Source organism: Lepidochelys kempii, chromosome 7 (assembly GCF_965140285.1).
Source record: "Lepidochelys kempii isolate rLepKem1 chromosome 7, rLepKem1.hap1, whole genome shotgun sequence".
Lineage (NCBI taxonomy): Eukaryota > Metazoa > Chordata > Testudines > Cheloniidae > Lepidochelys > Lepidochelys kempii.
Window position 1 is genome coordinate 83,121,958 of NC_136386.1, and position 24,334 is coordinate 83,146,291.

Sequence of the window (24,334 nt, forward strand, 5' to 3'; positions counted from 1 at the left end):
ACTCATAGTCCAGTGTCTGCGTGGTGAAACAAGGGCTGGAATGCCTAAAGAGACTGCATCTTTGGCTTCTTGCTAACCAGTGTGGTGAGACAGAAGTTCACTTTTGTTACTGTCTTGGTGTAACCCCATGATAGAATAGCCACCACTTTGGGATGCATCTGCCCTATTTCTCAGCACTTTGTCCTGAATTTGGCTTTCCCAGCTGTCACCCACTGAGGCATGGTGACAGTTAGGGATTGAGAAAAGGGTAAAGGCTGATAGAAGCGGTTTTTTTCTGGGTTAGGTATGAAAGATAACTGTGACCCTATGTCTTAGAGCAAACGGAGTGGAATCGGAGAATGTATTAATATCATGTTCCCCTCAGCCGTGAGGCTGGTAAATCTTTTGATATGTTTGATAAACTAGGGAGGTTTGTGCTCAGCAGCCGGGGGTGAGCTGAAGGCCTAAAATTACTACAAGTTGAAAAACACACAGCCCCAACATTTACACCCCATCCCCCAAGGTCTGAGTTCAGCGTGAGTATCACCCTAAAGGTAGCTGGATTGCTCTGGGACAGATGATTTCTTTGGGGAAAGTTGCAATGGCAAACAGCAGCTCATGACCACAGTTGGACAAGGATTGGGAGGAATACACCAAAGTGTAAGAGAAACAGTTAATCATCAGGACTTGCAGTTTCTAAGTTACTGCTTCCTGCTATTTTTATTATTTGAGAGGTGAGGTTTTAATCATGAAAGTGGGAAATGCAGGGACAGAGCCTAACACAGTGAGATCAGTCACTGTGCAGGACTCAGCCATACCACTCTGGGGCAAGGTTTCAATCCTGACCTGCTAACAACCCCAGCTATTGTAGTCCTGTCTCCACCCACAGATCTGCCAGTGTACCCCGTCCTTTTCTGCTGCATGACGAGTCCTGAGCCTCCATACAACTCTCCCTCAATCATAATATGTTTCATTCCCTGTGATGCCAGGTCTGAGACAGAGAAGGACAAACTTGGTAACAGTTTTGTGATATGGACAAACAAGCATGTGGACTAAATCCAAGTCCCAGCCATCACTCCTTTTCCCAGACTTACACTGTACACTGCTTGTTTCTCTCGATCGAGCCTCCTTGCTGTCTGGATGAGTCCACTGGTGGAGTCGATGCTGAAGTACTCCCAGTCTTTATTCCCTGCTCCGGTTTTCAATAAGTTGTACTGTACAGCTCCATTGAGACCATCATCCTTGTCTGTGGCGTAGACTTCATACACATTGGACCGGAGAGGTATTTCCTATTCACACACACAAGCAGAATATCAATCCACATACAGGGGGAACACACACCAATTAATCTCCCAACTCCCCTCTCTACAGACTATGACAAGAAAAGTGACCTGCAAAGTACTTAATGGGAGCCCTGTCCGTTTCTGTAAGCACCCACAAACATTTCAAGAGTGTCCCTGCTATGTCCTGTAAGGTGATCCAGGACAAAATACTGACTTAAATCACACCAGTAAAATTCATGCACATCTCCACTGTATAGCTGCACTGCTGACAATGTCCCTAGGTCTCTTGTCTGTTTGCAATGCTGCTATCTGGTGGCCATGGCTGCTGTTACAGCTTCAGACATGCAGGAGTACATGGGACAGCTTCCAAAGGAACACAAACAAAGGCATCATTTTCTACACCTGAAAAACAGCCTCATTGCCTATCTGGGCTCTGTATGAGCTAAGCAGAGCTTCACATAGACAAGAAACTGTTTAAAATATCAGTGTTTCAGTCCCCAGATTTGAGCTCATGCTCAAATAAATTGGTTAGTCTCTAAGGTGCCACAAGTACTCCTTTTCTTTTTGCGAATACAGACTAACACGGCTGTTACTCTGAAACCAGTCCCCAGATTGAAGACCTCATTTATAAATACACTTGGCACCGACTGATCAGTGGTTTCCTTATTTTGCTTGTCTCCTGAAGTTTCTGTTCCCTAAAGCTACCCTGAGAGTCCCCATTAATTTGCTCTCCTTGAACTCCTCATGAGATACTGTGATAGGGACAGGTTCTAGCAGGCTACAGTGATGTATTTTCCCAATATTTCAAGTATAGGTCTTTAGAGAAAGGAGGACCCCATTCTTAGGGGAGGTATAGGCCAAAGGCAAGTTTGGGTCATTAACAGTGGAGCCTCTCAAGATGGCTGAGTGTAGACTTCTTCTGACAAAAGGAAGAAGCCCCTTTGCTTAAGGGGAGTGCCAGCAGTTCATCAGGGGCAAGAATGAAGGTTTGGCAGTGCTCCGGTGCTTCTGGGTGCTCTTGCATGACGCCACCCCCACAGCAGTGACTAACAGCCTGAGGTAGAGAAGGGCATCCTGGTGTTGACAAACAGGACTTTTCAGTCTCCTCTTTTCCTTAGGCTGGCAGCCATCATCTCCCTCTCTCACTCCTTTGTCTATTGTGCAAAACTGCAACTTTCAAAAGTACAATCCAGGAGTGCCACAGACACAGACATAGCCACCAATTCCAGGCTAAGAAGGATGGGGCAGGGCTTCCTTGAAAACCTGTTTATGCTGTGCACTGATTAGCCTTTGGGGGTGTTGCTGAGTGAGGTGAGGGGATTCTCTCCAATTTTTTTTTCCAGTGCCTCATCTGGGCTAGAGAGCTACCTTGGCATCATGGCCAGTGCTAGCCAGACCAGGGAGTGAGATATCTGATCAAAGAGTCAGTCAAAACTAGGACCACAATAGCTAATGGATTGCTCCTTTGGAAATCTGGTTTGTCACATGACATTGCTGTCCAAGTTAGTGGGGACACAGTTGGCTTCTCCTGGTTTAGCATCTTCCAGTACAAGCCCTTCTGTTGACACCTTAATGACACAGGGCAGTAATCACCAGTTCAGGCATCTACACCACTGCACCATATTAGCAGAGTTTACCTCTTTAATATGCAGGATGGTGCCATTGGGTGGCCGGACAAACACTGGTCGGTTATCATTGATGTCAATGACCTCCACCTGGAGCATGGTGGTTCCCCACAGAGGTGGCCTGCCTTTGTCTGTTGCTACCACTGTCAGGTTGAACCTTTCGTAAGACTGCAGGTGTCTTCGGGATGTGATGAGCCCGGAGTCTTTATCAATCTTGAAGGCCTCTGGGGACAGAAGAGACAAATCTATCACTCTGGGCCCTCTGCAGGAAAGAGAATATTATAAATTATTGTATGGTATAAATTAGAAACCAGGCTGGGAGAATGGAGCAGTCTAGCCAGCTAAGGGATTCTGGCAGACAGCTGAATACACCATAATTCACTGGTTGAAAATCATTGGATGAAGCACCCTCGGTCATATCAACACACTAAATCTGAATCACTGTAGGATTCAGGACCCTACAACCATGAGTATATTGTTTATGCGGCACAACACACTTCCCACTGCTATCCCTGTTCCAGGTACATATGCTCTGAAGTGCTGACATCCCAGTGGCATGCTGGAGTTTCAGAGAATCCCTTAAAGCCACAGAGAGGCTGTGGCTGATCTCACTGAATGATTTAAAGCATCCGATGAAGTGAGCTGTAGCTCACGAAAGCTCATGCTCAAATAAATTGGTTAGTCTCTAAGGTGCCACAAGTACTCCTTTTCTTAAAGCTCACAGGTGTTCTCATGTTATTTTCAGTTCTTCCTCTATTCCACCTACAGCCCTCTTGATATTGTGGCAAATTGGAGGTGAACTCACAGGTTTCAGAAAAGTGGGGTTTTCCCTCCCTTTTCTATATACACATGTGGGCTCTGACCTTGTACCTACCACCCCTCAGTGTGACTTAATACTCTGTAATTCATGCACAGTCAGTATCCACCTCAAAAAACAACCTGCCCTCCACCCTTTCCTGGTTTTTATTTATGTAAGAGGATGTGTAGCGGGCCCATTCCAGGAGCAGGAACTCAGGAAACAGTTTACATTTGTGTAACTAGGAAGTCTGGGAAGTGGCAGCCTTGGGTGTGGTAGTCAAGAAAGAATCGGAGACTGAGCAGAAGTGGAAAGGTCTGCAGGGCTGCAATGCATGACCTAGAAGGCAACAGAATATTCTGTGGTGCAGCCATTGTGTGTGCATATGGCCCCACTGCTAACTTATTAGCATGTGAAGTGGGAAAAATGATTTGGACTTTGTGTCCTCTTAGATCTCTCCAGTTTTAACTCTGTGTTTCTGTGTTTTCCATATCTCTCTGGAAACACCCTGTGTGTCTCTCCCATCCCCTAAATGCCTAGCTTTGCTAGTGGGGACGCATACCCACTCCAGGACCCTCAATGCTGTAGGTCACCACTCCGTTGTCACCCTCATCGAGGTCCATGGCTGTCATGGTGATCACAGACGTCCCTGCTGGCTCATTTTCATACATACTGGTGCTGAACTGTCGCTTGGCAAACTGGGGCCTGAAGTCATTGATGTCCAGAACTGTAATCAACACCTTAAGCAAAAGCAAACTGGTCATGTGGATAAAGGCAGAGGCGATCCTACAGGGGCCACAGAACCAGACGGCTGCAGTGATCCTATCAGACAATTGGCTCCACTTCCATAATACTTTTATCCCCCTTCTTGCTCTCTATTTAATTTTGGTAAACAAAATGCTGACTGACTCCAGCAATAACAATGGCCATTGCCATGTCTCCAAGCACCACTAGGAACAATGACTACAGCAGCCCGCACCTAGCAGGAAGGGAAATAGCTGTTTCAACAGAAGCTCCCTGCTAGTTACCAGACAGCCCAGCCCCACATCAGGGACTTCTCCCCAAGCTGAGCAGCAGCCTCTCTACTCGCATTATGGAAACCCGGGCTTTGGCAATGGTGTAGGAGGCATGACAGACTTCTCCAGTGGTGGGGGTTAGGTGGTTATTGCTCAGGGACAACCAGGCGAGATAATTTTACTAGTTCATAGAAAAGCAGGGGGCCTTGTTAGGCATCCCTGCCCAGAAAACTCAAAATCCATTGCTCCTTACAGGTTCTTCAGAAACTGCCTTGTCCCTATAACCAGCTGAAACTGCTGCACATAACACTGATTCGCAGGCAGACATGAGCAGGAGAGGGTAAAGAAGCTAGATCCACATATTGTGGCAAGTGCTCTGGCACTGGCGTGAAAGGACAGAACGGAGAGCTCAGAGCCACTGAGTTTCTTTTCTACCAAGCCTGACTTCCACAAAGCTGTAGCATGTTCAGCCGTCCCTTCCATGATCCAGGTCAGGACTTAGAGATAGTCTGTGCAATGACTCTAGGCAGCTCTGGCTGTGTTCAGTTCTGGGAGCTAGAGATCCAGAGAGAACTACAGGGTCTGTCAGTGTCCAGTAGCCTCAAAAAAATAAATAAATCCTCTTTATATTCATTACAGCCGAGACCTGTATCTTACTACACTCACTACATAGCCCAGTGGGATCTGCACTCTGCATTTTCCTATCTCTTGGCCACACTGTATTTTCTGGGGTTGTTTAAAATAAAGAGTGCAGTAAACTTGCAAAGTCATATTGCTAGAGAATAGATGTGATATGATCACAGCTGCATCCATTAATCCCACAGTTGCACTGTTGGATTGTCTGGACACTGGCATGTAACCACTTCAAATACTACATTGTCCCCTTACAGCATAACATACCAATGACTCTGCCCCAAGGTAACACTAAGAGATTCCATCTTGAACTGCTGGCACGTTCTTGTGGGCGCTCCCTTTTTTATACTGGTTTTTTTCTCGGGCTTCTCTGCTATTTCCCTCATTCACTTGCTATCTGAATTTTCTTTTGCCACTTCCTTCTTGGACTCAGATGCTCGCTCTCTCTCTCTCTCTCTCACATACACGTTGCTGCTCTCTTTTCCTATACTCTGTATTCTGCAAAGGCCTTTCTACAGTCCGAAGAATGCTCACAAACCCATGGAGCTTTACACCTATGGCATAAAGATGCGTCTTAAACCCATCCCAGTGTTGTGGCATGGTACCTGCACAGAGTTCTCTCGACGGTTACTAGAAATGTCCCCAGGGTTGTCCCTTGCTACAGCAGTCAGCGTGTAGTGATCCTTCTTCTCTCGGTCCAGGTCCGACAGGACATAGATATCACCCTGCAACACACAGACCTTCAGAAAGCGAGTGGCTGTTTGCATGCCATTTCTGTGGTAAACTGACTGCTGGCTAGTATCAGGTGATTAGTGTAACAGAAATAGGAGAAGGTCAGAAGGGAGGGGGAAAATCCCCTTCTTCAGGCTTGACTCCTCTTTCCCAAAAGGGGAGGGGGACTTTAAGAGTTCCTTCTCCTCCCCCACAATTTCCTACAACATATAATGAGATTTTGACCCCAGAGGGCATTCTGTCAGCAGCAGTCCCCTCCCATTTAAAGTGCTCCTGTCCCATATCCCTGTTGTTAGTGCAGTACAGCTCCATTCTTCACCTCTTACCGTGTTGGGGTTTATCCCAAACTTGCCCTCTCCATCTCCCAGGCTGTACTGGATGAGAGCAAAGCGCCCGGAGTCCGCATCAGTGGCCCTGACCCTCAGGATGACCATACCCAGTGGGACATCCTCAAAGACTGGCTTCTGCAAGTGCAGAAAGAAAAGGAAGAGAGAGAGGGCAGGTGGTTGAGGGTTTGACCCACCCACCCACCACTAGAACCAACAAAGCATTCAGAAAAAACTGTGTTTGGAGGATGAGTGAGTGTTCTCTACTCTTTTTATGCAGGGGAGGTTTTGCTCTGGGGCATGAGGGTGGGGACTAAAACGCTTTCCAAATTTTAACCACCAGATTCTGCAAATGTAAAGCTTTCATTTAAAATTTTAAGCTTTCATTTAAATTCTATGAACATTTAACCCTTCTGGATGGGAACAATACCCCCAGAACTGAACTCAGTGCAGCACCTATTAATCCTGAGTCTGCAGAGAGAGAGCCTGAAATAATGGCTCTGAGATAGGTGGGAAATGGAATACACACCACACTGGGTGCTCACTCTGGAACCTAATGATGACAAGGTAAATATCAACATTATTATCACCTCACTGCTTACCATTTTAGCAGAAGCATACAGTTAACATTCTTGCAATCGAATCTTAGCTAAACATTCAGGGCCTGGTTGTCATTTGCACCAAGACCCCTTAAGAAGTGTCAAATCAGCAGCTTTGCCCTTGGTTTTATTAGTGTTTTGATCTCCCATGTATGGTTCTCATGGGATTTTAACTAGTAAGCACTGTGTAGTACACAATATTTTGGCCTGCACACATCCAGCCTGCCACAATGGCCAGGTATGTGTCCCTCCCATCACGTCAGCCCCCAGCAACACACACATTCTGACTGTTAAATCCCATTCACCTGGTAAGACGTCTGGCTGAAGATGGGATTGTTGTCATTAATATCCACAATCTGGAGATACACTGGGATCTCAGCTGATCTCCGGGGAGAGCCGTTGTCTGAGGCCCGGACAGTGAAGTTCAGCCATTGCACCTCTTCGTAGTCCACAGTGCTATTTGCAATGATCTTCCCTAGAGAGAGCAGACTCTGAAATGAGAACCCCTCTGAGCCCTTTCACCGCTGGCCTTGCAATACAAGACACAGGCCGATAACGGTCGTCTCATTTCTATAATGTCCATTACGGAGGGAGGGAGAGGACGTTCTTATAGTTCTACATATGCATGGATCATGAAAACTTCCATAGGATGGGTTCCACTGCTTGAGACAATCACTTCCTCAACACCACTGGGATCAGGATCAACAAAGTTGATCAAGACTCTCTGAGCAGTGCTGGTGTGGGGGCCAGGGGTGGGGGAGAACAGGAAGAGTTGGTCTAAGAATGTGCTAGCTGTTCAATGCTGGTGCTGACAGCTGTAAGGAGACAGCCTTGGTGATCAGCATCATGCCTTCAGTGATCTCTTGGCATGTGAAATCAGGAACCGTTCAATGTGAGTAAGGATGGCTGTGATCTGGTCCTCTGTGAATCGGGCTGTGTAAGGATTGTACAAAGGTCACCAACAGATTAGTCCTCACCTCAGCGTCTGCATTCATGCCCTCCCCACTGTCCCTTTGATAGGATTTAGAGGTTCACAGGTGAGAACAGGAACTCCTAAATTCCCCCACCTACCTGCTTGGAGGTCTTCAAGTCGGGCATACCCTTCAGGTGAAAGGTTCAGCAACTCATAGGTGATGTGTCCATTGGCACCTTTGTCTGGGTCCACTGCAGACACAGAAATCAGGGTGGTCCCCGGCGTGGCCCCTTCCACAATCCTCTCAGTGAAATAGGTGGCCCCAAATGGACGGAATTGGGGAGTGTTGTCATTGACGTCCAGCACGTTCACTGTCAGCTTAGCTGTCAGGGCAGGGGAGGCGGAGATGGAGGGTGAGAGTAGATGGATGGGGACCAGATGAAAAAGAGACAGGATGAAAGAGATGCAAGTGGAGAATGGGAGAGAGAGAAAGAAAGGAGGGAAGGTAAGTAAGAGGTGTGTCAGATCCTCAGCTGATGGAATTATGCAGCTCCACTAAAGTCAACAGAGCTCAGTTGATTTGAGGATCTGGCCGGAAAGTTTAAGTTTATTTTCATTCCTTCAAGGAGAGCTCTGGGCTTGTGCAGAAGCTGCTCTACCCACAGCCTGAAGCCCTTGCTTTGCCTAGTTTTGATGCCTAGCTCATTGCTGGGAGAAGGGAAGTGAAGTTCCATCAGCTGCTTCCAGAACTAAGATAGGCCTGACTTATTCAATGACCCTCCAGCAGACTTGAAAAATTCTAGTTATTCACATGTCCACAGGGCAAGTCATTTTCTCTGAAGGGAAAATAAAAGATGAGTAGTTTTTCCATCACCTTGATCCTGGTAAAGGCGCCTGGGCCTGGGCTGGTGAACTCTTGCAGGAGTTTTGCAAGGCTGCCACCACTTATAGCTTTTTCAAAGAGCTGTAGTCAGTTAGACAGAACACTGGAGTCTTTCCAGGCCCTCTCACCGCAATTCCAGGCCCCAGGTCAGAACAGCCAATGGGCCAGTCAACGTGGGCCGCCTGATATTTGGGCGGTGCTGCACCTGCGTTGGCTGGTGCCCAGCGAGCTGCCAGCTGCGCTGCTGGTGGCCAGTGAGCTGCTGGTACGGCCAGGTTTTCCACATGCCTGCCCGGTATGGTTGCCAACTGTCTAATTGTGCAAATCCAAAGACCCTTGCCCCGCCCCTGCCCTGCCCCTTCCCTGAGGCCATGCCCTATTCTGCCCCTTCTCCGATACCCCACTCCTACTCACTCCAACCCCCCTCCCTCTCTTGCTCGCTCTCCCCCACCCTCACTCACTTTCACCAGGCTGGGGCAGGGGGTTGGGAGGGGGTGCAGGCTCTAGGAGGGAGTTTGGGTGTGGGAGGGGGGTGAGGGGTTGGGCTCTGGGAGGAAGTTTGGGTGAGGGGTACGGGCTCTGGGCTGGGATGCGATAGGGGGTGCAGGGTGCAGACTCTAGGCTGGGGTGCAGAAGGGAGTCAGGGGGTTGGCGCTTACCTCGGGCGGTTCCCGAAAGTGACTGGCACACCCCTCTGGCAGCAGCTCCTAGGTGGGGGGACAGGGGGGCTCCATGTGCTGCTGCCCACAGGCACTGCCCCTGCAGCTCCCATTGGCAACAGTTCCTGGCCAATGGGAGCTGCAGAGTCGGTACTTGGGGTGGGGGAAGTGCGTGGAGACCCCCCCCCACCAGGGGCTGCAGGGACATGCCGTGCCGGCTGCTTCTGTGAGCAGGAAGCCTGCCTTAGCCCTGCTGTGCTGCCTGCAGTGGCCAGGGAACCCCAGACCCTTTAAAATCGCCTGGTCCACTGGGCAATTGCCCCCCTTCCCCCCCACCCCCCGTTGGTGAGCCTGACTCTTCCTACCTGACAAGTAGTAGGTTATCAAGGCATCCAAGAACTCAGGACCAGTGACCTCAGTAATGGGCATTACTAGCTGGGGTACATTATTTATACAAAATTAAATACCAGTTCAGTCCTACGCAAAATCTAAGAATGCCATGGTTAAGGCGGTGCTAGAATGGGGTAGGATACCCGGCTTGGTCAGTTATAAGCACATATCTTTCCAGTTGCAGACCTACCAGCAGCCTGTAGAAATAGAGATGCAATGAAGCATACCCTCGGGTCACAATATACCCTCCCGCCTAACAGCACTTTTCTCTTAGTCACAAAACACCTACTGCTGTTACAGCACATATGAGCTTTCTTTTGGCCTGGGGCCTGCAATATAGCAGGGGGCTGTTTTGTAAGGGAAAAAAATAGATTTTAAAAATAAACCCACGGGGATCAGCAGGAGGAATAATGCAGCTATAAAGTGGAGGAAGCATCCCTGCTATTCCAGGTTTTGGTCCCCATCCTGCTCTCCATCAGATCATCTCCTTCATGCAGCATTCACTGCTTTTCTAGTTCTGGGTCCCTGCTTTGTCCTGACCTCCACACCCACTTTTACTCTATTCCTGGCATCCCCCTTAGCAGAGGCTGCAATCATGCCAAACTGCAGCATGGTTTGATAATGTGGAAATACAGCCATTGGGGGCCTTGCCTGAGAATTTATCACTTCCTGCAGGTGTAACCACCAACAGGGTTTGAAGCCAGATCCTTAGCCAAAAAATGCCACAGCCCCAACTGATCTGCGGCCCAAGCCTGACTCTCACACTGGAATGTGAGCTGTCTGGGCTTGTCTGCAGCAGGACCTCTCTTACCATTTGGCACGCTGACGGAATGGTCAACAACATCGCTGGCATTATCATGGACAGAGATGGTGACTTCATACGTTGCCACTTGCTCCCTGTTTAGGGAGGACTTAACCTTCACAGCTCCTGCAACGCGGAAAAGGAAAGAAAACCACCACTTACATGGATTGTAAACTCCACAGCTGCCCTGCCTGATTCCTCTAGGCAGAGGGGCACAGAGCACCAACCCCAGGAACACCTCTATTACCCCATAAGCCTCTCTGCCCCTGTGTGGTGACCTCCTGCCTTTCCCTATGTCATTTATAGATTAAAAGGAAAAAAGTCAACAGGCAAAAATTCAGCTCTCAGCTAAAAGCACCCCCACACCACCCTGCCTCACGATGGAGCTAAGTAGACATCAATCTGCTTTAGCAACTGTCTGTGTTTGTGCTGGGGACAGGAAGTGAATTCTGAACTTTGGGGCCAGATCTTCAGCTGGTGTTAATTGTGTAGCTCCGCTGAAGCCATCAGAGCGACTGCTTCACACTGATGGGGATCTAGTCCTTTATTTCACTCAAAGTCCTCGTCATAGCCAGGGGGGTGAGACGTGCAGGTCTCTTCAGCCTTTTTTTATGAGTCAGCTTTCCACACCTGAGCTTGCACTAAATCAGTCCTGTTGTTCCACAGCACAAGGCCCTGCGTCACAAAGAGACCGGAGGCATGCGATCTGGGACTGCGGTCTCACTGGCAAGTGATATGTTCCTTATGCCCACCTCTCCATACACCAAAACATGGAGAGCAAGAGATCACTTACCCGAAAGATTCCCCCCACCCACCAGTGAGACGCTGCTGAGGGGGTGTCTGCATTCAGTCTGCGAAGGCTAAACAACAGCCAGCTGCATGTGTCAGGGCTGCTCCCTCATAGCGTGAGGCAGCCAAGCACCCAGCCAGTGATGAGAGTGAGCATGGTTATGACTGAGATGGAAGGGAGTCAATGGACGAAGTGGACAGAGGACTGATTGAGATTGACACAAAAACAGAGAGATCAAACCTGCCAGGCTGAGAGCCATAAGGAAAAGAAAAGGATTAGTTAGTTAGTTAGTTGGCAGTGTAGTGCTGTCAAAGTGCAGCTGAGAGAGCGGACAAGGAGAGTGAGGAAGACTTAAGAGAAAGGAAGAAACAGACAAAGAAGGGTGGCAAGAGCAAGAAAGGGCTAAAGAAAGACAAAGAGAGAGAAAGTATGACAAAGGGAGGGGAGGGAGAGAGACAGAGAGCAGACAGGGATGGGAAGAAGTAGAAGGGGGAAGAGAGAGGCCCAGCCATACAAAGAGTTTCTCTTGTTCTTGTACCTGTTTTAAAATCCACGGCAAATGCTCCTTGCTGGCCCAGCACTAGAGCATTGGTGTCATCCTTGGCCAGAATCTCAATGATGTAATATTCTAGACGGGGGTTGAGATCTCTGTCTATTGCTGTGACCTCAGCGATGATGGTGCCAGGCACTGCTGACTCGAGCACGCTGACCGTCTGGATCGGGTTGATGAACTCTGGCCGACAATCATTGACATCATCAACAAGGATGTTGACGGTGGAAGTGCCAGAGAGAGGGGGCATGCCTCGATCCACAGCCACCACTGTCAGCCTGTAGGTGTCCCTTTCTTCCCTATCTATGGTGATGTTGGCCACACGGATTACTCCGGAGTTGGCACTGATCAGGAACTTATCCTGAGCTCCACCCTCGATCCGGTAGCTCAACTGCTGGTTGAGGCCGCTGTCTGCATCTGTAGCCATTACCTGAAGGACAGAAAAACCTGGGGGGGGGAGGAAACCCATATTCTGACATTTGAGGCTTTTTCATTCCCCTAGGTCACTTTCAGCAAGTGAACCGCCAGGCTGGAACAGTCCAGTGGTTCATCTAGTCCACCATCCTCTCGCTGTGAGTGGCCAATGTTGGAGGCTGCAAACGAAGCTCTAGAACCTCTATAACTAAACTAACCGTGTAACACTTTACTACACATGGAAATTTCCGCCTCCCCAAGCTATGCCCTAAGCATGGGGAGTGACAGCCCTTGCAAGCACACAGATGAAAACCAACAGACAGCTGCAAGCAAAGCAAATAAAGGCATAGATAAAACCAAACTGGTGTCTGGCTTATTCATCAGGCATCAGAGGAAAGTGCAGAGGGGAAATCACAGTTTTCTGGTGTAATACAAACAAGAGAAAAACCCGGACAACTTTGTAAAGATGATTGGCAAATTCTCTTTACTGAGTCCGACTCATGAAATTGAGAGAAAACTGAGCAACATACATGTACGTACACATTTGACATGCAGTACCAGAACTATCTGTACAAATCCACATTAGCCAGATGGCAACAGGAACATCATGTTCTCGGTGTCACTGGAAGTATGGAGAAGTGCCCTACTGTGCACAACTGCACTATGCCAATGGCGACATCGGTGGTCTGGACTGTGAAATCAGACTGTGCACAAGGCGGACACATCACTCCTACCTTATGAAAAGAGGAAACATGCAACCCTGTGAAAAAAATGAAATTGAGCTTCACTCCGGTAGGTTAGCTCCTTGATGGAGTTGTAGCCCATGATTATTCCTATGGACAGAAGAGACTTCTTCAGCCACCTGCTCCCTCACCTATAAGCTGTCGTGCTACTGGCAGGGCACTGCAAACATAGCCCCCAAGTCCCCAAACTCCCTTTATGCAAAATCCCTTCTTCCTCACTAACTGAAACCCTGGATCCTCCCAGCCCTGATATCTTCTGTCCTTTTGCTTTCCCCATGGGTGGTTTCTCTATCCGAGTCCCCGTCTCCATCTCTGTCCCATTTCCTTCCCATACAGTGGTATCAGCCTGACCTGGGGGGCTGTTTTCCTGCAGTTGCACTGTCACCACCGCCGGGTTAAATGATGGCCTGTTGTCATTATCGTCCAGGATGGTCACAGTGAGCCTAGCAGTGCTGTTCAGCTTGCCAATATCCTCTGCCACCAGTGTGAGCTCAAGGCGTGGGTTCAGGAAGGCTTCCCTGTCAATCACTCTGCCAGGTTTTACCAAAATGACACCTGGAGGATAGTAAAAGTCAGCCAGTAAAAAAACAACCACCAAGAGGCAACTTCAAGAGAGGGTGCGGACTGGATTCAGGTGCAATCCAACAGCTTTCAAGCGCTAGAAACATCGGTGCCTTGGAAGGGACAATGCTACCCCATAGCTCTATATTTCAGGAAGAGCCTGTTTTGACAGGGCGCCTTATAACCAGGGTGAGCATGGCTAGCTTACCTGTTCTGTTGTTGACAATGAAGAGGTTCATTGGCATCCCCAGCAGCTGGTACCTCACCAGTGCATTGATGCCCTGATCATTGTCCAAAGCTAGAACTGGACCATTGAGCACTGTGATGGGAGTTCCTGAATCAAACAAAAAGTGTTAGCAACTGGTGGCAAGACCTTCATGGACACCTCCTCTATTCCTCCCCCGCCCAGTGACCTGTGACTGATAGCAACAAATGAATGAGGCAAACAGAGTGAGGTGACATGAGACAGTGAAATAATGGCTGTTGCAGCCTTGGCAGACTGACTCAGGAAGCCCGTAGGGAGAATTCTAACGCCCTGCTAAAAACAAGCAAACAGAGCCATCAGACCCTTTGAACCGACCATGGTGACGTGAAAGGTACTTCCCAGCATGCTTTGCAGCAGAGTCTTGCTTTCCTGATTTGTCCCTGAACTCACCCTAATATGTATGTCTGTGTGTGAGCATGTGTGGCAGGGACATGGATCAGGGTGTATGGGAGTTTGCTAGCTATTTTGGATGCACGTTAGTCTCAAAGAGTATTTTTGCAAATGCACTGATCAGCCAAGTTGTTACCAGTGTCTGAGAGCCTTTAAGGAGTTTATGTTCCAAGCCAAACAAAGACACTTGTGATCTCAGAGTGGGAGTTATTTTAAGGGGAAAAAGGGGGAATATTACTCGTGACTGGGGGAGCTGAACAAAGTAGTTATCTGGTATAGAGTGCAGAAGCCAGACATTTTACTATACTACCTCTAAAAGCAAACAGTTCCAGCAGCGAGAGTTACCGAAGGCTATTCCCTACACTAACGAAACATATAGCTGCTCGACTTGTCCTGCTTTATGGCAGACAGAACTCACTTAGTCTGAAATAACAACAATAAAATGCTGCCATATTTCAGCAAAACATGACAATAGACAGTTGGGCAGTTCGGTTGTCCTAGAGCAATTAGCTTCAATTCAGAACACATGGCAGGCTTTGCACCACAGTCTATGATTTCAGGACATGGAGATCATCGGCTAGATAACAGAACAGCACATTTGCGTAATGCCACCCAGATGTTTTATTTCTAAAGGGATTGTCTTGTTGTGGGACAAGCAGCTGGCTAGAGTGTTACTTTGGTCGAAAAAACATCCACTTGCATAAATTGAGCCAGCTTTCTCTCCATGTTTATCTTTATCACCCTGTACCAACATCCTAGCCCACATCAATACCCCCTCTGAATGATCTAAAACGTTTCATTGCTCAGTGACATTGTCGGGATTCAGTTAACGCTGTTCTATAGGACAGCCCATGGAGGAGGGACTTTCTTCTCCAGTGGCCATCCCCTTCATCTGGCTGGAAGTAACTGGGATGGGTTGGGAATCAAAGAAAATTCCTGCAAGTTTAGAATCATATATTAAAGGGAGGACAGACGCACCTGCTGGGGAGTTCTCCATCACCTCTGCCTGATAAGAGCTCTGAGTGAAAAGTGGCCGGTTATCATTTTCATCTGCTATTGAAATCACCAGCAGGTCAAAATCCTAAGGGTGTATGAATAAAACAAAGAAAAGGGGATAGTGACTACGATACCTGCTCCTCAACTCACTTCCTGAATCAGTGTCTGACATGTACCACCTCATTCAGTTCAGCACCATGGAGAACCTAGGCCATGTGCAACCATGGAACTGCATTATCAGAACATAACATAGGATCTGTAATGCCTCTACCCGGATGCCTGGGCTTCATTCCCAATATCATATAGCAATATGAGGTCTGGGACAGCAGAGTAGGGGAATTACACATCCTTGGGTATCATTCTGTAAATGCAGTTCCAGGGCTGAACATGGCCAGGCTAGATGCTGCATTACTATTATACCATGCCATTTGGAATATAGGCTTTGCACCAGGGAATTTAGGCTTTCACCATGAAAGGGTTTAAACCATACACACAGAGTCTGTGGAATTAAAGAAAATATTGTCTCCCATGTCCTGTTTTATTTCAGGCAGTTAAAGAGTTAATAAAGGGGAAAGTGTGACTTCCCAGCAACCTCCTACCTACACTCAGCTCTGCAGGCAGCAAATGGATGCCATCTGCAATCCTATTAGACCACTCCATTTGGTCTAACTGCATTACTGCTGCCATACTGCAGTTCTGCATAACATAGTCTACATACAATGCAAAGACACAGCCTTGCTACCTTCAGACAGATACTCTTATGTAACAATATATTCCTCCACTTAAACAATCAGAGCAGAATTATACATTGTGCCTCTTTAAGGGAGGCTGGGAGATTGTGAAGTCAATCAGGTGGAAGAAGTGCTGCTTCCAGAGATGGCAGCAGGCCACTTGCAGTTTCTACTCCTTCTATCTCTAGAAAGGAGAGGGGGCTGGCCCCCAGAAGCCTCCAGGTTCTCTACAGGAGAACCTGGACACACAGGCCATAGCATGTCTGTTCTGTTATAACACAATAGTGGGTCCAGTAAACCATGTTACTCAGCCACAATTGCAATACCCCCAGTATGTTACAACACAGAATCCTAGAACTACAGAGCCACACGCTAGTATATCATCTGCACCATGTTCCAGAATGATGCCCAGGAATTCATAGCACAGAAATGCTGCATTATCTCTTCTAGCAACATACCACCTTGTTCTCTCTTGTACTGCTGTATCTCACTGTATTTCAGAAAGGCCAGGTGAAGCGAGTTGTCGCTGGGAGACCATTACTAAAGTAAAGGCGGGGTAAAGATCTATTAAGAAAATTCTAACCTGCATGAAAACAATGTGGGAATGGTTTTCTGACCCGGGTGGGAACTGACAGAGAAATGCTTGGGCTTGGGTCATCCGCCTCTGGAATTCAGAAGTTAATTTGGGGGAGAAGGTTGCCCAGAAGTGTTTTCAGTGAACAGTCCACCCCATCCCCTGATAACACAAGAAGCCGCCACCCCTGCTGCTTCAATGGAGAACCCCAGCATTGTCCATAATTACCCGCCTGGCATTGCGCGTGTTCTCAGGATTGTCCTTCACTGTGACAGTCAGCCTGTACTCAGCCACCTGCTCCCTGTCCAAGGGACGGCTTACATAGACGATGCCAGTCTGGTGAGAAAAAAGGAAGGAGAAAGTTCAAATAGAAATGGGCCTCCCCATGCCAAATGACGATGAGAACCAGCTACGGGTGAGGAGCAGAGAACCTGGAGCTCCACAGGCTCAGTACGTGGGCCACACTGAGTCTCTAAGTGACTTGCCGCATGGTCAGGCCACACAGCAGTTAGTGGGACTCCCCAGAGGAATTCTGGCTGACTCAGCTGAAATTCCACAAGAGGAGTGCTGGAGCGGTGCCACCTTTTGAAAAGACACAATGCACCCTCCCCTCCATACCAGTCCAGCTGTGCTGACCAGTGTGCACAGAGGTTTGATGTATCATGACCTCAGCACTGCCCCTCTCAGGAGCAGGAATCTACTGCCAGCAGTGGTGCTAGACAGTCACACTGTCCTGCACCCTCTAGTGTGACTGGAGCTGGCCTATGCAGCAGCCAGAGATGGGGAAAACTGCTCTATGCTCTGTCTACCCCCTGTTGTGCACCCACACAAGCTGGAATCTGGCCCTTTGTAAATAATGCAGGTGCAAAAGTGGAACTGTTTGTGTGTGAATGGTAACAAGGCCAACATTTTCATGAAACACTCTACTTTTGGGTCCCAATAGAGCCTTATTTTCAGAGGTAGTGAACACTGTCACTTGCACTGACTGAAGCTAGAATTGTGGATGCTCGTTGCCTTGGGAAAACCATGCCTTAAGACCAATAATTGAGGCACCCTGAATGATGAGCGGCTTGGAAAATTTGGCCCTTAATAGGGTTGCCAACATTGTATTTCAAAAATAAGGGACTTTCTTCTTAGCACCCCCGACCCACCCCTTCTCTCGAAATTATTAATTATTATTATTAATAATAAGAAGTACTCACCTGCATTCATCAGGGGTATTTCTTGCTGCTTTTTGCAGCACTCAGCAACTCCTGATCTTGTACAGAGATGAAGAAATAAGGGACTGTTGGCAACCCTAGCCGTAAATGACCATGCAAGGTTTGAATTTTCATGCAGTAAGTTTCTCTGTGGTCAGGCCTTGCCCTGATTGTGTGTGTTGCTACTGTTACCAGGGTGGGTACATGCTTTCTCTCCCCCCTTTGGGCATTTTCATACTGACAGTCTTTTGAGGAATTTTTCTGCAGGGAGGGTAGGGTATGGTCTCGACTCTAGAGTAGTGGTCCTCAACCAGGGGGACATGTACCTCTGAGGGTACACAGAAGTCTTCCAGGGGGTACATCCACTCATCCAGATATTTGCCTAGTTTTACAATAGGCACATAAAAAGCACTAGCTAAGTCAGTACAAACGAAGGCCACGTCTACACTTACAAGCTTTCAGCGGCACAGCTATACTGATACGGGAGAGACCGCTCCCATCAATATAATAAAAGCAGCTCAGTGAACGGCGGTTGCTATGTCAGCTGGAGAGTGTCTCCCGCTGACACGGCACGGCACACATGAGTGCTTATGCCACTCAGGGGGGTGTTTTTTCACACCGGAGTGACAAAAGTTTTGCCGACATAAGTGCTAGTGTAGACATGGCCTGTTTATACTGTTCTATATACTATATCAGTGGTTCTCAAACCGTGATTTCATTTTAATGGGGTCACCAGAGCCAGCTTTGGACTCGCTGGGGCCCAGGGCAGAAATCCAAAGCCCGAGCCTCGCTGCATAGGGCTGAAGCTGAAGTCTGAGTTTTTAGGTGAGGTGAAAATTGGGGTATGCAAGGCAAATCAGACTCCCGAGAGGGGTACAGTAATCTGGAAAGGTTGAGAATCACTGGTCTAGAGAAATAGTTTGTTTCCTATTTGGGATGGCATTATTATGTGGTGTGCCCCTTAAATATTCTTGTTATAAATAATTAAGAGACGGAGGCCTGTGTCAGAGAGTTGTGTCTCTCTCCAGCCACAGCATGTGATGACTGGCATGCAGTGCACACTATGCGTGTAATCTGTAGCTTGTTAATGTTTAAAACATGCCACTTCTTGTGCAGTGCAAAGCAGGAAGCACAAGTTTGTTGTGCTCCAGTGCAAATTGGTGCAGATAATGTGCACAGTCCCCTGCACAGAGTGGAAGTCAGTCTCAAGCCCTTGCTCACTACCTCCCTTACTTAGAAGAGGTCAAGGTAAAAAAGAAACAGGTGTGAGCATTTCTGGGGAGAAACTAGAGGAAGTGCCATCATTGGCATGCAGATGAGTTCTTTAGCTATTCTCTCCCCTCCTAGGCCTCTCAGCTGCTACTGGGAAGGAGTACCTTCCTTGGTGTATGGGTAGTGTCACTCTCAGGAACATAGAACCTGGGTCTCTCACACACCCTGTCTTGCTAATCACTTTTTGCCTTGCACTCATACAGGCAACACTCAAACCCTGTGCTATGCAGAATCAAGCTCTGAATGAACTGCTGGTGTGTCATGCAGTTAACATGTAGGTCTGCATGATTTGGGTTGGTACATGTTTCTTTAGCCAATGCGTGGCAGTATCTGCATCTGTATTCTGTATGCAGTTATGTTTGTACTGCTGCCCGTAGGGCATATGTCACAGCATGTGGGAACACCTGTCACTGTATGTAGTGAATAAAGCCCTTTGCATAGTTCATGTTTGTACCCATACACGTAGTGTGGGAAGGCCTATACACAGTCATGTGTGTTGCTATGTGTAGATTGAATAAGACCAGGAGACTTACAGTGCCATTGATGTAAAAGGTGTTTTCTGCATTGCCGGCTGTTATGTTAAAGGTCAGGAGAGCGTTCCGCCCACTGTCGGCATCGTGGGCAAGAATGCGGGTCACAAAACTGGAGATGGGGGTGTTCTCGCTGAGTGTGAGATTCATCGGCAGGTTGACAAGCACAGGATCATTATCGTTAATGTCCAAAACACACACTCCCACCATGACCTGAAATATGGAGAAGAGGATTCTGGGTAGCAAGGCAAACACCATCTGCATTTCAGAGTCTCCTCACTCTTTGAATTCCTGAATGGACTCTCATTCTTCTTCCATATCACATTCAAGCTTTGTGCTTCCTTCCAAGTAGTCTCATATGCCAGAAATTTGCTACATGACCTGCCATGATCTCCTCCCTCACCTGCTTCAGGTCACTCCTTAACACACAAGGACAGTGAGAGAAAATGGAATACACAAATAAATAAAACAGAAATCAATCTCTAAATAAAAATCACAGAATTTACAAGGAATGTGCTAACCTTATCACTTAGTCATAGCGGTAGCATATCCCCTTAACCCTTTTGCTAGTTGGATTGCAAGCTCTTCGGATCAGCGACCTTGCCTCCATATTTATCTATTTTTGCCTAGTACATGGAGGGCATTCAATAAATAATGACAAATCTGCTTCTCCTCCATTTGAAAGCATCCATAACTCTGCCCCACCAACATCTCTGCTCTAATCTCCTTCAAAACTCTTCCATCTCAGACTCTGTCTAAGGTTCTCTCCTGATAGCTTCCTTCATCTCCTTCGCAGACTCCTGGACTGTAGCTGAGGACCCTGGGATTTGGCCTAATGACATATAACAGAAACAGCAGAGGACCAAAGGCTAAACCTAAATAGGAAGAGAGTAATCAAGTGGTGAACCCAGCTCTACAAATGTGGCCTCCTGAGTCCTGCTTGGGACAGGACATGTCTCTTGTGATGTGGGAGGAGCGGTCTCCTGCAATGCAATGACAAGGCTGATGCCATAATTATGAAGCTACTGGCATGCCCCGAAACACAAGCCTCAACAACCTCTAGTTCACTGACTAGTGGGCTTCCTGTGCCTGACTTCAGTACATGTCAGCACTTTATTAGGTGACGTAGGTTCAAGGAGGAAGAACCTCTTCAAGCTCCAATTTGAGGCCTAGTGGAGGAAAAGAAAGGGGTGGTGGTTCTTACATAACAGGAAAAGAATGGAAAAGGTGGGAAGGGGGAAAGGAGGGAGAGGAGAGAGGATCAGGGATTCCTTTTTGTTCTCTGGCCCCTCACTTTTCCTACTTGGTGTACAAAGCATGCTGGGAGTGAGATATGTCAGGGATGCCCAACTATTCCAGCCTCATGACCTGCCAACGAGACTCACTGTGGAGCTGAGAGGAGGTGTCCCTCTATCCTTGGCAGCAATGGTGAGATTATAGAATACAATGTTCTCTCGATCTAGCTCAGCGTCCTTCCGAACTCGCAGCTCCCCCTCCACCGGAGAGATCACAAATTCTCCTATAAGAGAGAGAGGGGGGAGAAAAAGGGCGTTCAGGATATTTTCCAAAGGAGGTTTGCTAGCACCAAGCAGTGAGGAATGAGGCACCCACATCAAGACAAAAAGGCAAGGCCTTGCATTGGCTTCTCTAGTGGGAGTGGGTAGGGCTCTGGGGCATGTAGCTCCCTTGATTATCACCAGTCAGTTTAGGCTCTGGCCATGAAAGGATTTCAACCACACACAGTTGGGTTGGGTCTGTGAAATTAAAGAAAATATTGCCTCCCTTGTCCTATTTTATTTCAGCCAACTAAAGCGTCAATAAAGGGGAGAGGGTCACTTCCCAGCAACCTCCAATCCACACTGATCTCTGCAGGCAGCCAGCAGACACCATACTCTTTCCCCAAATGGTCACTTTGGGCAGTGGCTACTGCTATGACTCTCCCCAGACAGTGAACCTGATTGTGGGAGTGGCTGGGCACTCTGATGTGCTAGGTACCCCCATCCAGGACTTGTGTAGATACTGGGGTGAGCAAGAGGTGTCAATACCAGTCTCCTGAGCCTTTCATGAATCAAAGCCATTTCTGTGACAATGACTTAGTTATTGTGTTCTGATCTATAGGACATTTCCCAAGAGATTAGCAAGTGGCACAATCACCTCTCAGGGCAAGTGTACTGTGCCCAGGCTATTTAGGGGACTCTGAAATGTGGGCCAGCTGGCACTCGGGCTGTCCTGTCTTCCAGAAACCTGACTTAAGTAACCATGAAAATGGTGGTGTAAATCTATTCCCTGATGTTTGTTAGTACATATTGCTGCACACACAGTCTGGCTTGATTAGGAGTCTGTGCTGAGCAACGGCCCAGGACTGGGATACCAGGGGTCCTGCAGTTCTGGTTTGAGGTGTATCGGCAGAACTGTGTATATCTGTGGGAAGCCTGCACAAAGGCAGCTTGCAGCAGGCCTGGTTGGAGCCAGGGCCAACAGACTCTCATTTTCCCTCTTTTTGTTCCCTGGATTAAACCCAAGCCCAAGTCCCCTATGAATAAGCAATAACAGGTTGAAATGGTTCCTTGCAGAGCGGATGCTTCTCGTAACAGGATTTCCTGATGTAGAAACTCCAATTTCTCAGAGAAACAAGTTGAGAAGACAGTTTTTGAAATGCTTCCTGAGCTTTCCTAAACCATTGCAGCCTTTTCCACTCTCTCCCCTGCTCTCTGAAAGGTCTGTGTTTGAAAAAAAAAAGTATATTTTGAATGAAAGTGCTAGTGTGGGGCTCTCTCTTTGCAGGGTAACGGGGTCATCTGAATGAGAAAGGGGAAGAAATCATGGATGCTTTCACCTATTGCACTTGGTCTGGTCTGGATCTCTAGGAAAAGTCATTCTCCTTTACACCCTCCCTTTGCCTGCATCTGTCCACTCAAAGCTGTGATCTGGACTTTTAGCCTGACCCCCTTTATTCAATGATCAGATTGTGCAGCTGGACTTTCTACTGGTCTTATACATGGAGTTGGGCCTGTATCCAAACATATAGGTGCAGGTTCAGTGGACAAGAGAGAGTGTATGTGCAGAGAGGTATTTGTCAGCAAACAGCTGTGTATACACAGGGAGCTGTGTGAGTGGACCCAGGGATATACACAAATGGGCGTGTGCAACAAGAAGTGTGTATATGCATTTAATTTACTTACAGGCATGTCTACAGCACTTATCAGTAGCTGAGCACTTCACACATAATAATGACGTCCCCCTCATAACACCCCTGGGAAGTAGGGAAATGTTATTCATTTATATACTGAGGCAAGGACACTTGAAGTGACCTGCCTAAGGAAGTCTGAGGCAGAGCCACGAATAAAATCCAGACAGTTTCTGAGTACCCGTCCTGCCCCTTACCCGCAAGAGCATCCTTCTTCCTCAACCTGTACTTACCTGTTTGTGCATATGTGGGCAAGAGGTAGTGCAAAGGCATGTGTGTTCGATGGGTGTGGGAGAAATCCAAAGGAATCCCGGATATTAGCTTCTGCTTCTCCCCTCCATCCCAACTCACCAAGAGGGTCCCCTCCTATGATGCTGTACTCCACTTGTCCACTGGGCCCTGAGTCCCCATCATGGGCCAGGAAAGTCCACACCCTTGGGCCAGGCTGACCTTCTGTGATGTCAAAGGGTCCCTCGTAGGCTCTTGGAAAAGTTGGCTGGTTGTCATTGATATCATTCAGGTTCACCAACACCTGCAGTTAAGACAAGAATGTATACAGTGAAGGAGAAACCAGGGAGAACAGTGGAAGCAGAGCCCACCGTTTTTCCTCAGTCCCAGCCTGTGGTATCTAATATCCTGGGCAGAGGGTGTGAAGTAGGCACCGTGACAGAGGAGTCAGGGAACATTCTTCCCCAGATTGTTTTCTTGGACTAAAATGGTGGCACCTCCTTTGTCTTCTCACTTTATTAAAGGTCTCTGTATGTTTGTTTAAAACATTCCAGGTTGTCTAGGTCATATTCAGTCTGAAGCATAAGCAAAACACTTCTGGATTTGCTGTTTTCAGAACATACTGACCAAGGAGACAGCAAATTATCTTCCTCTCTTTCTGGTTTACTGAACCATCCAAAATTCAGCAGAGTCACTAAGTTTAAAATTAACATGGTGGTTTGACCCTGAGCATGCTGGTCATATTATGGCTGTGTTCTTAGCCAAACTAAATATAGTACGAAGAAAACAAAGTTTGTATGCGTAGGCAAAGAATCTGCGGATCCCACAGATTTGTGATGTCCCTGAAGCTTTTGCTGTTTAGCAAAGTCCAAGTAAATCACTGCCCTGCTGTCTGATTGGCTCTGCAGCTTGACAGGCTGAGAGAAAAACAGCACCAGCCTCCTTCTGATCACTGACATGTTATTCTGGTACTTTAAAAATAGACACCACTACTCCACTGTAAATGTTGAAGCAAATTAAAGCAAAAATCAGATGATTTACATGTTTTCTGCAGCATATACAGATATAAAGATGGACAAACTGACTACCTGAGTTATGCTGAGAAATGGATGGGTAATGAGGAATCCTAGGCCTTACAGACAGACAGTAACAATCTCAAAAACTCCTCTGACCACAACAATCATCAGCTTGATGTGGAAGACCAGGTCCCCATATGAGTTTGCATACAGATGTCTTTTTAGTAGCCCGTTGCTTTACTTCTCCTTTAT

The 24,334-nt window shown here is 47.6% G+C and overlaps 1 protein-coding gene across 12 annotated transcripts in view; it reads right to left on the bottom strand.

Annotated features, from left to right (window-relative positions):
• CDH23 (cadherin related 23) overlaps positions 1 to 24,334 on the bottom strand; it is a 522,984-nt gene that overhangs the window by 16,742 nt on the left and 481,908 nt on the right. For 7 of the 12 annotated variants that reach the window (XM_073353546.2, XM_073353545.2, XM_073353547.2 and 4 more), the window contains 16 exons: positions 23,190 to 23,370; positions 21,037 to 21,170; positions 19,655 to 19,864; positions 16,879 to 16,986; positions 15,328 to 15,430; positions 13,903 to 14,028; positions 13,485 to 13,688; positions 11,965 to 12,423; positions 10,646 to 10,762; positions 8,061 to 8,285; positions 7,295 to 7,464; positions 6,391 to 6,528; positions 5,938 to 6,057; positions 4,246 to 4,423; positions 2,900 to 3,111; positions 1,074 to 1,268 (listed from right to left, as the gene is read on the bottom strand). In XM_073353546.2, coding sequence (XP_073209647.2) covers positions 1,074 to 1,268; positions 2,900 to 3,111; positions 4,246 to 4,423; positions 5,938 to 6,057; positions 6,391 to 6,528; positions 7,295 to 7,464; positions 8,061 to 8,285; positions 10,646 to 10,762; positions 11,965 to 12,423; positions 13,485 to 13,688; positions 13,903 to 14,028; positions 15,328 to 15,430; positions 16,879 to 16,986; positions 19,655 to 19,864; positions 21,037 to 21,170; positions 23,190 to 23,370 — 2,880 coding nt within the window. The other 5 variants (XM_073353557.2, XM_073353553.2, XM_073353558.2 and 2 more) reach the window with 5 other exon arrangements.